At 37.6% G+C, this 12154-nt stretch overlaps 1 protein-coding gene and 1 long non-coding RNA gene across 3 annotated transcripts in view; one reads left to right on the forward strand and one right to left on the reverse strand.

The window, feature by feature from the left end:
• Positions 1-222, reverse strand: part of LOC124087126 (uncharacterized) — a 56482-nt gene extending 56260 nt beyond the window's left edge. The window contains exon 1 of the long non-coding RNA XR_009226069.1: positions 6-222. This is a non-coding gene — a long non-coding RNA (uncharacterized LOC124087126). The remainder of the gene's footprint in view (positions 1-5) is intronic.
• A 39-nt stretch (positions 223-261) lies between these two features.
• Tm2d3 (TM2 domain containing 3) lies at positions 262-8673 on the forward strand. 2 transcript variants are annotated; one of them, XM_046435837.2, is made up of 6 exons: positions 262-417; positions 851-943; positions 2453-2610; positions 3915-4089; positions 5568-5643; positions 8349-8673. In XM_046435837.2, the coding sequence occupies exons 1-6, from the start codon at positions 327-329 to the stop codon at positions 8512-8514; spliced, it is 759 nt and encodes a 252-aa protein (XP_046291793.1). In that variant the 5' UTR covers positions 262-326; the 3' UTR covers positions 8515-8673. The 2 variants fall into 2 exon arrangements, with proteins under 2 accessions (XP_046291793.1, XP_046291799.1); XM_046435843.2 differs by lacking the exon at positions 851-943 and having other exon boundaries at positions 285-417.
• The last annotated feature ends 3481 nt before the right edge of the window (positions 8674-12154 follow it).

The following is a 12154-nucleotide window of genomic DNA, read 5'->3' on the forward strand; positions in this document are numbered from 1 at the left end:
TCTACCTTCAGTCACCTCGGGTGAATTTCGGTACTACGGCGATCCTTTCCCAGGCTCCTGCAGTGGAAGGAGAAGGAGGCGGGGCACGCGTCTAGTCAGTGTGAGGGACGCTAGGGGACCGAGCATTTTCACTGGGTCAGGCGATTGCACTCCTCCAGGTGACCTTCCGCAGGTGCGGCGAAGAAGGGGACGGCGCAGATTAGCGCGGGACCACAGCTTCAGAGCGCCTGCGCCCCGGAATTCTCAGGCCGCGCCCGGACACGCCCCCATTAGGCGCGCGCCGGGAACCCCGCCCCCCGGCCCGGAAGTGCGCGCGCGTCGGCAAGATGGCAGCTGCGGCGGGACCGCTCCTGCGCCTCCGCCGCTTGTGTCGCGTGCTGCTCTTCCTCTCGCAGTTCTACATTCTATCTGGTGGTGGTGAGTTAAAGGTCGGGGGTCGCGCCAGGGCGGGCTGAGAGTTTAGAGGGTCCCAGGAGCTGCTAGAAGCGTTGGGGCCGGGACCACAGAGGCTGCGTGCTGGGCGGCGGGCGGCGGGTAGCTGCAGTCTGGCTTGCCCTGGATGCCTCGCCGGAGCCTGTGCTCAGCTACCTCGCTACCGAACCCTCCAGCTGAGAGGGAACTCACCGTGGCTCCGCCGGGGAAACAGAAACCCAACTTGAAACCGCCTTTGTTAGCTGCAGACTCGAAACGGTGTAGACCCTATTGGTGATGCGCCCTTTCAGTTCTCTGTCTTGGGGAAGTCAGACCCTGAGGTTTTCAAGAGCAGTTATTGGCTTGGTGTAGTACTTGCGTGTTAACCACACAAACCAAGGTTTTCATATCCCGGGATAACGTGTTTCTCTAATTGTAGGATCCTTAAATTTAGAGCATTCGCAGCCGCTGGCTCAGGCAATAAAGGATCCGGGCCCAACACGTACATTCACAGTAGTTCCCAGGGCAGCAGGTACTAGACGTTTTCTATTCTAGTAAATGTGCCTTTTTATATACAGTAGTTTCTTTCTGTTTTTGATACAGTTTCTTTTAGTATACGAAGTCACTTAATTTTTGACTGTGTATTGTATCTTAGGTTATGTGAATTACGGGCAGATACACAGCCATTTTCAGTAGACAGTTTTGGTATTTGAATACCTTTTGACATTCCTACCTCATCTCTTTTCCAACCTCACGCTTCTCATTTCAGTCTTATTTCTGTTATTTTTCCACTTCCTCGATCAAAGTAACCTTTAACCAGTGCTTCTTTCCCTTCAGAAAATTCCTTCTATTTCTAGCACCCAGTTCCTGCTGGTGATTAAAAGGCCCCCCAATGCTGTATGAATTGGAAGCGTATGAGAGGGATTAATGGAGACATGAAGTCTTGAGTCTCATGGTGCTATTGGGAACTTGAGGAAATTACTCACCCCTCTTGGGCCTTTGTTTCCTCTCCATTCAGGCTGTGAGATTAGCCCAACTGCCTGAAAGCAGTTGTGGTTCTAAAGTGTCCAGACTCCAGCCACGTAGAAATGGGAACAATAGAAAAGAAAATTGTATTTTGTAGATTGACTGCTTAATACAGTGGTGTTTGGTAAATGGAAAGTAGTTTCATTCCTTTAGAGTTCCATTATACCAATGACTCAAAACTGGAAGAGGTATTTTAGGCTTCCTTTTTGAATGTGAAAGTTGATTGAATGTGATTTAAGATGCATTTTTTTTTTAAAGAGAAAACGCAAGAATTCTTGGCTCTTTTACACATTTTTGAAAACCCCTCTTCTCATTAATGCTAGTGACTTTTATGTTCTATTAACTGTTAAAAATGTGTTGCCCCATTGTTTGGATTGGGAAAAAAGTTGCAACTTGCTGAAAAAATTATTAAAATATGGAATTAATTTGAACCTTGTTATAAAAATATAAATACTATATTAGCAAATATGGCTTATTGAAATATCAGTGTGGAATAATGACAAAGTGTTTTCTAGAGTTGGTACACCAAAGGTGTCAGTGGCTTCATTTCCTATTCAGTAAATTTGAATGAAAAGAATTTTGGATTGGAAATGGAGAGATTTGAATTCTGGCTTCATTTGTACTATAGATTCCCTGAGATTTTTCATAACTCCTACCTTGTCTAAGATTTAGTTTTTCGTCTTATAAATGGTAGATTTTTTGAGCTGCTAACTTGCATCTGACATTTTCTCTACATTATTTGTACATGAGCATCTTCAATTTTCATGGCCACTTGGGAGGCAAGACTGAAATACTTTTTACTAGTATGCTGCCCACCTGGTCATACAGCTGGTTGGTGGCAGAACCATACTTTAATTGTAGGTGTCTCTCTGACTCTGACTCCAACTTAGTGCTTTTTGCATTCGAGCGTAGTGTCTCATTGCTAATGTTTGTGTCTCTTCACCTTAGAAAAATTGTTTTCCTGTTATTCTGATCAGTGTCAAGAGAGAATAAGCCACTCTCTCACCTCTCACAGAAAGTACCGAAATCCCACCCTATATGATGAAGTGTCCAAGCAATGGTTTATGTAGCAGACTTCCTGCAGACTGTATAGACTGTGCTACAAATTTCTCCTGTGTCTATGGGAAGCCTGTCACTTTTGACTGTACAGTGAAACCTTCTGTTACATGTGTTGTAAGTACTGCAGCTTACCTATTCTAAATAAATGCATTATAAATTCCCAAGTTAAAAGTGTTGTTAGATTTGACTGTTGGAGGGAGATTCTGAAATTGTTTTTGTATTCTTTTATAACAGCCCTGTAAAGTACATAAATAGAAATAAATTTTAAAATCCTGTATTCCCTTCCTTATCAAATTGCTACTGTTCCAATTATGTTGGTAACTGACAAGCCAGTTGGTATTATATGAAAATGTGCAGGACAGAAATGTTGTTTTGTAAGACCTGGAGAAGGTCTCATTTTACTAGTGTATCTGAAGTGGGTGTAATTCCTGCAGATGGGTTCTGTGTTCTTGGTAGTGAGAGCTGGTATAATATAGAGGCATGAAAATGTCTTTTTACATAGATGAGCTTGCAAAGGAGTCAGTTCTTTGTAATGAGAAGATGGATTCAATAAATGCTGGAATGACTGCATACCTCTCTGGGGAAAAAAAAAAGTTAAGTCCCTGTTTTGTCCAAAATAAATCCCAGATAGAAATATAGCTGAAAGAAAGGTAAGAGTGTCCTTTTTTGAGGGTCACTGAGCTGCAAGTTTGGAGAAGGATCCAAGTTCACTGATCCCAGCTTGGTGCTTCTGTAAGCATAGCACATTCCCTTGCTTCTGAGTTCCAGGTCTTCCCTGTCATCTCCATGAGCACTTGGCATGGTCACCCAATAGGCAGCCCAACTGAGAAGAACTACATGACACACAGCAATACAGACATATATGCCATGTGATTGTTCTAAGCTGGAAAATGCTGGGAAAATTTGGAACTCGGAAGCAAGGCAGTGTGCTATGCTCACAGAAGCATCAGGCAGCTATCTGTGACTATGACCTTATAAAATAATTTTTCTTTTTTCTATACTACTAAAATATATGTACTCTATTAAGCATCCCTGAGTTCAATTGCTGGCACAAAAATAAATAAATAATTAAAATAAAATTCATGTACTGATTATAAAATAAGTTAATTAGGCAAAAGTGGTAAAATAATCTTATCACCCTGAAATAACTTTTGCTATTTTGATATGAGTTTATGTAGGTTTTTCCCCACTTTGGTATGTAGTATATATTTGGGTGTATATTTTTATGATTATAAGATCATACAACATACATTTGTTTTGCATACATATTGTTTTTGTGTCTATTTTTCTCCCACTTACTGCTAGGTCCTAAATATACGTATTTTAGAAATTTTGTATTATATGCCTATGTAGTCTTAATGACATGATGACAAATAACTGTATCATGATTGATTAATTCTGTGTCCTTCGGTGTATAGGATCAAGACTTCAAATCCCAAAAGAGCTTTATCATCAACATGACTTGCAGATTTTGCTGGCAGCTTCCTGAAACAGATTATGAGTGCTCCAATTCCACCAGCTGCATGACAGTGTCCTGTCCTCGGCAACGTTACACTGCCAACTGCACAGTGCGGGATCACATCCATTGCTTGGGTAAGTCAGTCAGAGTTCAAGGAATTTCATAAACAAAGTATTTCTAAGTTCACCAGAAACTTGAAAATTTAATTATTTTATCATATACACTAGCAGTTTTTTAGTTGTGCCAATCCGCATTAGTAGACTTGATAGACTAAGAAAGAAATGTATGGAAAATGTGCAACTCTTTTTAAATACAAAATTGCATAAAACAAAAAATATCTCAGATCTAAAACATAGTAATTGAATTTCCCCTGATTAACAATGAACAGTTCTGATACACTGTAACCACCTGAATGTTCCCTTTGTCCACTTGTTCTTCCTTCTCCATAGAGGTAACACCTTTTGAATTTCATCATCCACTTCCCTTTTAAAATATTCTGTGGTTCTGTTTGTGTGTGTGTGTGTGTGTGTTTGTGTGTATGTGTGTAATATAGTGTGATATGCTCTTTATTTTAGATTAGATGTATAAAATAAGACTGTGGTCTTCTGGGACCTCTTTCCTCTCAACATTAGGGCTCTAATGGGACTTATTATTTTTACACTGTCAGATTATAAATTATAAAATTGTATCAACAGTGTATCCAGTTTCCAAGGTATTGAATTTTTTGCTGTTTTTACCTATTGCAGCAACTCTTAAATTTCTGTACCTATCTTCTGTTTGTACATTTGTAGCAGTGTGTCTGGCATATATTCTCCCTCAGGTCTTATTTTCTAGAATGGTTTACACATTCCCACCAGTGGTAGCCCATAACTATTCTTGATGATCTAGATCTTCAGTATGTCTTATCTTTAGGTTTTGTCTAATATTAAAGATTTCTGGTATTATTTTATATTCTTGGTACTATCCTTAGGTGACCCTAAAACCCTTTCCCAGATTTTGACTTTTTTCCTCCCCACTTTCCTTAGAGTATCTTTTGATTAATAGAATTTTGAAAATGTGATTAAATAATTAGTCTTATAGTTAACCACTTCTTTTTGTTGTTTCTTTTCCCACCCCAGGTTCATAATTTTCTATATTTATTTTCTTTTAAAAACTGGAAGTTTGGCCTTTCACAGTTAGCACTATAATCCACAAGAAATTGACTTTGGTAGATGTTAGGAGGCAAATTCACTTTTCTATTTCCTCCCTCATAGATAGCCAATTTTGCAGCCTATCTCTGTCACTCTCTATTATATGTCAAGTGTTTATATGTGGTGCTGGTTCTGGGCTGGCTCTTCCTGTTGTATATATCTGTCTTCACCCAAAGTTTTGATATCTAGTAGAGCATTTCATATTCTTTATGTTTTAACACCAACTTAACTGATTTAAGTATTAAATCTGTGCTTATAGATGGTAAGGACTTTCTTTGTGTTATTAACTAGAGTAAAACTAATTATAAATAGAGGTGACCTTTTGATTCTAAATTATAAGGCATTAGTTATAATGACATCTCGAGAGAGTATTTTTGTATCCATTTTTTAATGTAGAGTGTTTTCCTTTTTCTTTTTGTAAGGTAATCGTACTTTTCCCAAAATGCTATACTGTAATTGGACTGGAGGTTATAAGTGGTCGACTGCTCTGGCTCTAAGGTAAGCTTTGGTATTAATAAGTTAAAAATACCATTTGGATTTCTTTGGGATCAATGCAATTTTTCAAACATTAGGCTTAGCCAGACACATCCTTTGCTAAGATCCTACCACTTCTGTTAGATAGCCTCTAGAATACACAGGTGCAGATAGGTAAAAAGATCAGACAGTACTTTTGTAGAATTTAGCTGCAGGCATATTTAGATTTTAAGTCATTCTAGAAATGACTTAATTGAGTTGTTATTGTAGAGCATTAGGACTAATCAGAGTTCCCATCTTGAACTTATGTGAATCAGTAAAATGCATAGGCTAAAATATGAAGGTTTTGCAAGGTATACTTTTAAATTTTAAGTAACTTTGACCTTATAAAAAATAACATTTTATATAATGTAAGCTATTTTATATAAGTTTATTATAATATAATATAATGAAAAGTGGAAAATGAAAATAAAGAAAAACTAAATTATCTATAATTTTATCATCCAGATAATTACAGATCTATAACTCTTAAAATGTTTATATTTTAAACTTTTCATCAGGATTATCAGTCTTCCCACTAAGGGGAAAGACAGGTGGGGCCCTGGTTAAATGTTTAATCAAAAAGTTATGCTATCTACCATGAAATCTTGATGTTAGAGCCTGAGACCTGCAATATGTGACATAGGGCAGGATTTTTTAACCCTCTCCCTGTTGACATTTTGAGCCAAATAATTCTTTGTAGTAGAGCTGTCCTGTGCATAGTGAAAATGTTTAATAGTGTCCTTAGCCTATACCTACTACTAGTTCTCAGTCATACCCCATTCCCCTAGTGGGGACAATCAGAATGCCTCCAGACCTGGACAAATGTTCCCTAGAAGGCTAAATTGCCCATTGTGAGAGACATTACATTAGGGTTTGTGCTGACCAGAGGTTTATTGGAAAGTAAAAGAGGAATCCAAGATAGGAAATTAGACATGACAAAATAAGATTTGACAGCTGGCCATACATAGTTTTTGTCAGTAATTATTCAAATTAAACTAGCAATTGACTTTAAAAGAAAACTTTTTAATTTAAAGTAATTTTAGACTTATATAAAAGTCACAAAGATGGTAGAGAGTTTCTTGCACACCCCTCACCCAGTCTCTGCTGCATAGTTAACATCTTACATTACCATGATACATTTAAGGACTTAAAAATTGTTTCCTTCATAGAGTTTAACATAGTACTTTTTCTTTTCTTTTTTTAAATCAATGTTTTATTTCTAGTTTTACGGCATCTTACTGAACACTTTGGCACATATTAAAAATGGATCTCATATTTTCTTTGCAAACAATTTACAATTTGCATTTTCAATGATTTCAGGGTTAACATAGTACTTTTAAAATATTCTCTGTAAATGAGATATGCCCCAAAGTACAGTTGTCCCTCAGAAGCCTTGGGGTGTTGATTCCAGGGTCCACTTGGATACTCACATCCTTTATATAAAATAGCACAGTATTTGCATAGAACTACAAATATCCTTCCATGTGCTTAAATCATCTCTAGATGATTTATAATACCTGATACAATGTGAATGCTATAGTTTTTTTTTTAATGTTTTTCTTTAGTTTAGATGAACACAATGACTTTATTTATTTAATTTTATGTGGTGCTGAGGATTGAACCCAGTTCCTCACACATGCTAGGCGAGCATTTTACCACTGAGCCACAGCCCTGAATGCTATGTTAATAATTGTATTCTATATTGTTTAGGTAATAAGGGCAAAAAGAAAAGTCTGTGCATTTTTAGTACAGATGCAGTTTTTTCCCCCCAAAATATTTTTGATCTGTGGTTGATTGACTACAGATGCAGAACCTCCTTTGGAAAGACAGAGCCAGCAGTCTTCTGCAGTAGGGGGAGGTTGTAGGTTAACAATATCAAAACACAGTTGGCTGAATGTGAATAATCATGAGAGCTGGTTCATGGAAACTGTTTTCTACTCTTTCCTTTAATTTGAGTTTTGAAATCTTTATAATAAATATTTTCCTGATATTGTTAGATCTTAAGATTTGAAGTACTTAAGAATCATTAATTCGTAATACTAAATTTTTAGATAAGAGTGACTGAAAAGCCGGGCATGTGGCTGGGGAAGCTGAGGCAGGCGGATTGTGAATTCAAAGCCAGCCTCAGCAAAAACAAGGTGCTAAACTCAGTGAGACCCTGTCTCTAAATAAAATACAAAATAGGGCTGGGGATGTGGCTCAGTGGTCGAGTGCCCCTGAGTTCAATCCCAGTACCAAAAAGAAAAAAAGAGTGACTGAAGAAAGTTAAGACAACTTTATCTGGTTTAGTTCATTGTGGTATATGCCTCAAGACTCCAGCTCAGGACTACATGTCAGAACACTTTCTGTCAGACTAATTTGATTTAAAAGCAATGAGATTGATTATTTTTATTAAAAAGAGAAAAACATATCTTTCACCATGGTTAAAAATTGTATGCTTCTTTATTCATTTTTTTTCTTGGTGCTGGGGATTGAATCCTAGGCCCTGTACATGCTAAGCCATATGTGTTTATTTTTGATAAGCAGTCTTGCCCAGCATTATTTGGTGTTGTGAATTTATGAAATGGTCATTTATGCTCTAACTAGGGGTTGTTATAATTTAAGGCCTTTTCACAAATGTGACTTGGCGTGGATATTAAACCATAGCTGGCTACATTTACGGATTTCAGCCTACTTTATTGTTGCAGCATCACACTAGGTGGGTTTGGAGCAGACCGCTTCTACCTGGGCCAGTGGCGTGAAGGCCTGGGCAAGCTCTTCAGCTTTGGTGGCCTGGGAATATGGACACTAATAGATGTCTTGCTAATTGGAGTTGGCTACGTGGGACCAGCAGATGGCTCTTTGTACATTTAGCTGTGGTTATGTGCTTCAGAGAGGAGCAGTCCTTAGGAAAAGGTCTGTTGGCCTATAGTATCTGATGTGTTGTGAGTTATGTGTTTGTATGTTTTTAATGTACAGCATCTGTACTTTGCTTGCCTTGATAAAGGTAAAATAAAGAAGTTAAACACTGAACATGCTAACCTGGAATTTGTTTTTATTTACCTGAATTTTTTTTTTCTGTGAAAAAATATAAACTTAAACCCAGAAGAACAAATTCTGCAGTGATGGAAAGACCATTTAATTCCATGAAGTTAGTTTTATTGTTGCTTGAGTCAATCTGTGGTTTGTATCTTCAACCTGAAGGGGGTGTCTTGAAAAGCCATTCAGTTGTGAATGTAGAGAATGGGTGAGCTCTGATTATGTTACCTAAATAAGGTTTTCTATGTCTGCTTCAGTCATCTTTTGAGCTTTGCAGTATAGTCTGGTCTTTATAAAGTAAAATGTAGAACTTATGTGTTTAGTTGCCATGATTCAAATTTTGTTAATAAGGTGGAGGGTTGCAAATGTATTAAAATTAATAAAATTACACTTTAAGAAATATTGTACACCTGTTTTTATATTTAAATATCTTGAATAGTCATAACAACTTACCTTTATTATTAAGAAGTAAAATGTTTATTTTTGCCACATTCCAGCAGTCTTTATTGATAAAGTGGAAGTGTTGGTAAATGTGATAAATGTTTTTGAATTATTGTAGTTCTCTTGTGAACACTTTATTGGACAGAAAAGCAATTATTCAAAGTGGGTTCTACTCAAGGTTGCTTTTGAAACATTTAAATATTCTTAACATTCTTCTTTTCAAATTTAGGTGTCTGTGTGTATTGCTTTTTAAACATCTGCACATATTAATAGCCAGAAGACTTAACCATCATACCTGATCTAGAAGCTATAAAATATCTCTTGGGAGTATTTACATAAATATCATGAGATGGACTCTTATTTTTTTTCTAGTTTATTTGCTAATTACAGGTTCCCTGAAAAGAGAATTAAATCATTTTGGTGGTAACTTGCCTTTGAAGAATGGGTGTCTTCTTGATTAGGTATATCTGGATTTCATCAAGAGCAGTTCCAGCTCTGGTCACTAGGTGGTGCATCCCCTTTACATTTGCTTTCCCATTCTACTTCCAAAGCAGCCAGTCATGAGTTGTTGTTGTTGTTGTTGTTTTTCTAGAAACTTGTCTGTGAGCATAGAGCAATAATTTGAGGCAATTGTTTTTTCACAGTTTGTGTGGACTTTTAAAGGGTAAATTAATACTTTTTTCTTATTTGTGAGACTCATGGTTGAACTGGCATTTCCTTAGAAAATAACTTTTAAACAGCAAAAAGCAGCCCTTTGTTAACTATAATAAAATTATCCTCTTAATTATTTAGCTCCACGTAGAATAGAATCTCTTAACATTTCCCTGTTGAGCAACCACATGTGGTGGAGCCAGGGAATGGGATTGGTGGGAAGTTACTGGCTGTACACATTGCTCCTGGAAGAAATAAATAGCAGCTTCCTTGACAATTGGAGAAAAATATATATGTGTGTGTGTGTGTGTGTGTGTGTGTGTGTGTGTGTACTGGAGGATTGAACCCAAGGGCCCTCTACCACTGAGCTCTACCCCCAGTCCTTTTTATTTTGAGACAAACTCTCACTAAGTCACTGAGACTGGACTTTGAACTTGCAGTCCTCCTGCCTCAGCTTCCCAAGTCTCTGGGATTACAGGTATGTGCCACCACACCCAGCTGATAATTGACCATTTTTATAGTTTTTGGACCTGACTTAAATAACAAAGCTGCCTTGTTTAAAAGGTGAAAGCTCGAAGATTCAGAATCCATAAAAAGAAATATGAATGAACTTGTTCTCAAATCCTAAAAAGTTTACACAGGGGGCTGGCCTTTGGAACTTAAATTGTATAAGCCAATCAGGGGTTCCTTTACTGAAGATCTGGTGGAGTCAAGTCTCTGAGGCAGAGAACTAGTAGGAAATATGAAGAAATTTACAAATATAGTTTAAACAATCTTATGAATGATGGAAGCAAGAGTCTTGTTCTCTGCATTCAATCTTATGAATGATGAACGGTCCCTTAAAAAAACTGCAGAATAAAATACACTTTCAAAGGACACCAGTGAGGGTGAGTGTGAACTGTTAAAAATTCCATGGGCTTGTACTGGCAGCAAAATGCCATGTTTGGCTTTGGCCTGGGGTTCTATTCCTCTGCTATCCATTGTTCTATTTCTATAGCAGTCCATTTGAGCTGCCATAACAAAACACCATGAATTGGATGGCTTCTACATAACAACTTTATTTCTCACGGAAATGGAGTCCAAGATCAAAGTGCTGGCAGGTTTAATATCTGGTAAAGGCCCCTTTTCTCATAGCACACCTTTCTGTGTCCTCACATGGTATTAGTGTGGAGGGTCTATCTGGGGCCACTTTAATAAGGAAGGGCACTAATTCCTTCATGAGGGTTCCACTCTATGGCCTTATGATGTCCCTGAGGCCCCACCTCTAAATACCATTGCCTTTGTGCAAGGGGGTTAAGATTTCATGAATTTTGGGAGGGAGCATAAAGAGACCATAGAATGTGTTCTATGAGTTCTGACTATGGAATATTATGGAACCTGTTTACACAGGTTGGGACCATATCAGTCAGCCCTCTCTTGATGTTTCTCTAGATATTCAGGATTTATCACTGCAGCCTGCCATCTGTCATTATGTAGTCTTTATATCTTTACTTTGCTATGTCAGCATTCTTGCATATTACACCCAGTAATTCCTCACAGGAAGGTGCCATTTTATTTATTTCTATCATTCCCTTTGTCCTTAGTATAATGCCTTGCACGCAGAGTCCTTCATATATTTGCTGAGTGTGTTAATGTCCCGAGTGTCTTGGAGGCGAGTGTCTTGGAGGTTTTGAAATAATCATTTAAGAATTTCAGGGCACTTGATGTGGCTGCAGCAACATAATATTCAGAAACTGGCTTTGGATAAATATTTGTCTATAGCACCATGTTGCTCCGATTTCTCCAAATGATTGAGGAGCCATTCTGCTTTATGGTGCTTATAAAAAGGTATTTTAAAAAGCTCGTATGCCTCAAGACTTAAAAATGTAAAGATATCTTCTCTAAGCTATACCATTATGTTTCACTGTGCTTTTTTTTAATACCTTATGCCAGAATTGCATTTATTTTTGGTGCATCATCAGCTAAGGAATTTGCAAGTGATTTTAATTCATCCCGTGAGCAATGAGTGGAAAATGAGCTATGTCTGATGCAGCTTTTCAAATATGACATGGAGAGAGCTCCAAAATGAAGACAGATTTCCTTTACCCCTGCTCTTCAGCTTCCCCTCTGTCCATGCCATATCCAACAAAAGCACTTTTGATTAAGTATGAAGTGTCACAAGAATGTAGCTGTAGCTCAGTGGTATCGCACTTGCCTAGCACGTGTGAGGCAGTGGTTTCGATCCTCAGCACCACATAAAAATAAATAAATAAATAAATAAAAGTATTGTGTCCATTTATAAGAATAAAAACGAAAAGAATATAGAGGTATGTAAGTTAAACATTTTTTTTTTATTGTTTGTATCATTGTGTATGTATGTATGTGTGTTACTGAGGGAGGATCA

Source organism: Marmota monax, unplaced genomic scaffold, assembly GCF_021218885.2.
Source record: "Marmota monax isolate L192 unplaced genomic scaffold, Marmota_monax_Labrador192_F-V1.1 WCK01_AAM20220418_F8-fsc00005, whole genome shotgun sequence".
Lineage (NCBI taxonomy): Eukaryota > Metazoa > Chordata > Mammalia > Rodentia > Sciuridae > Marmota > Marmota monax.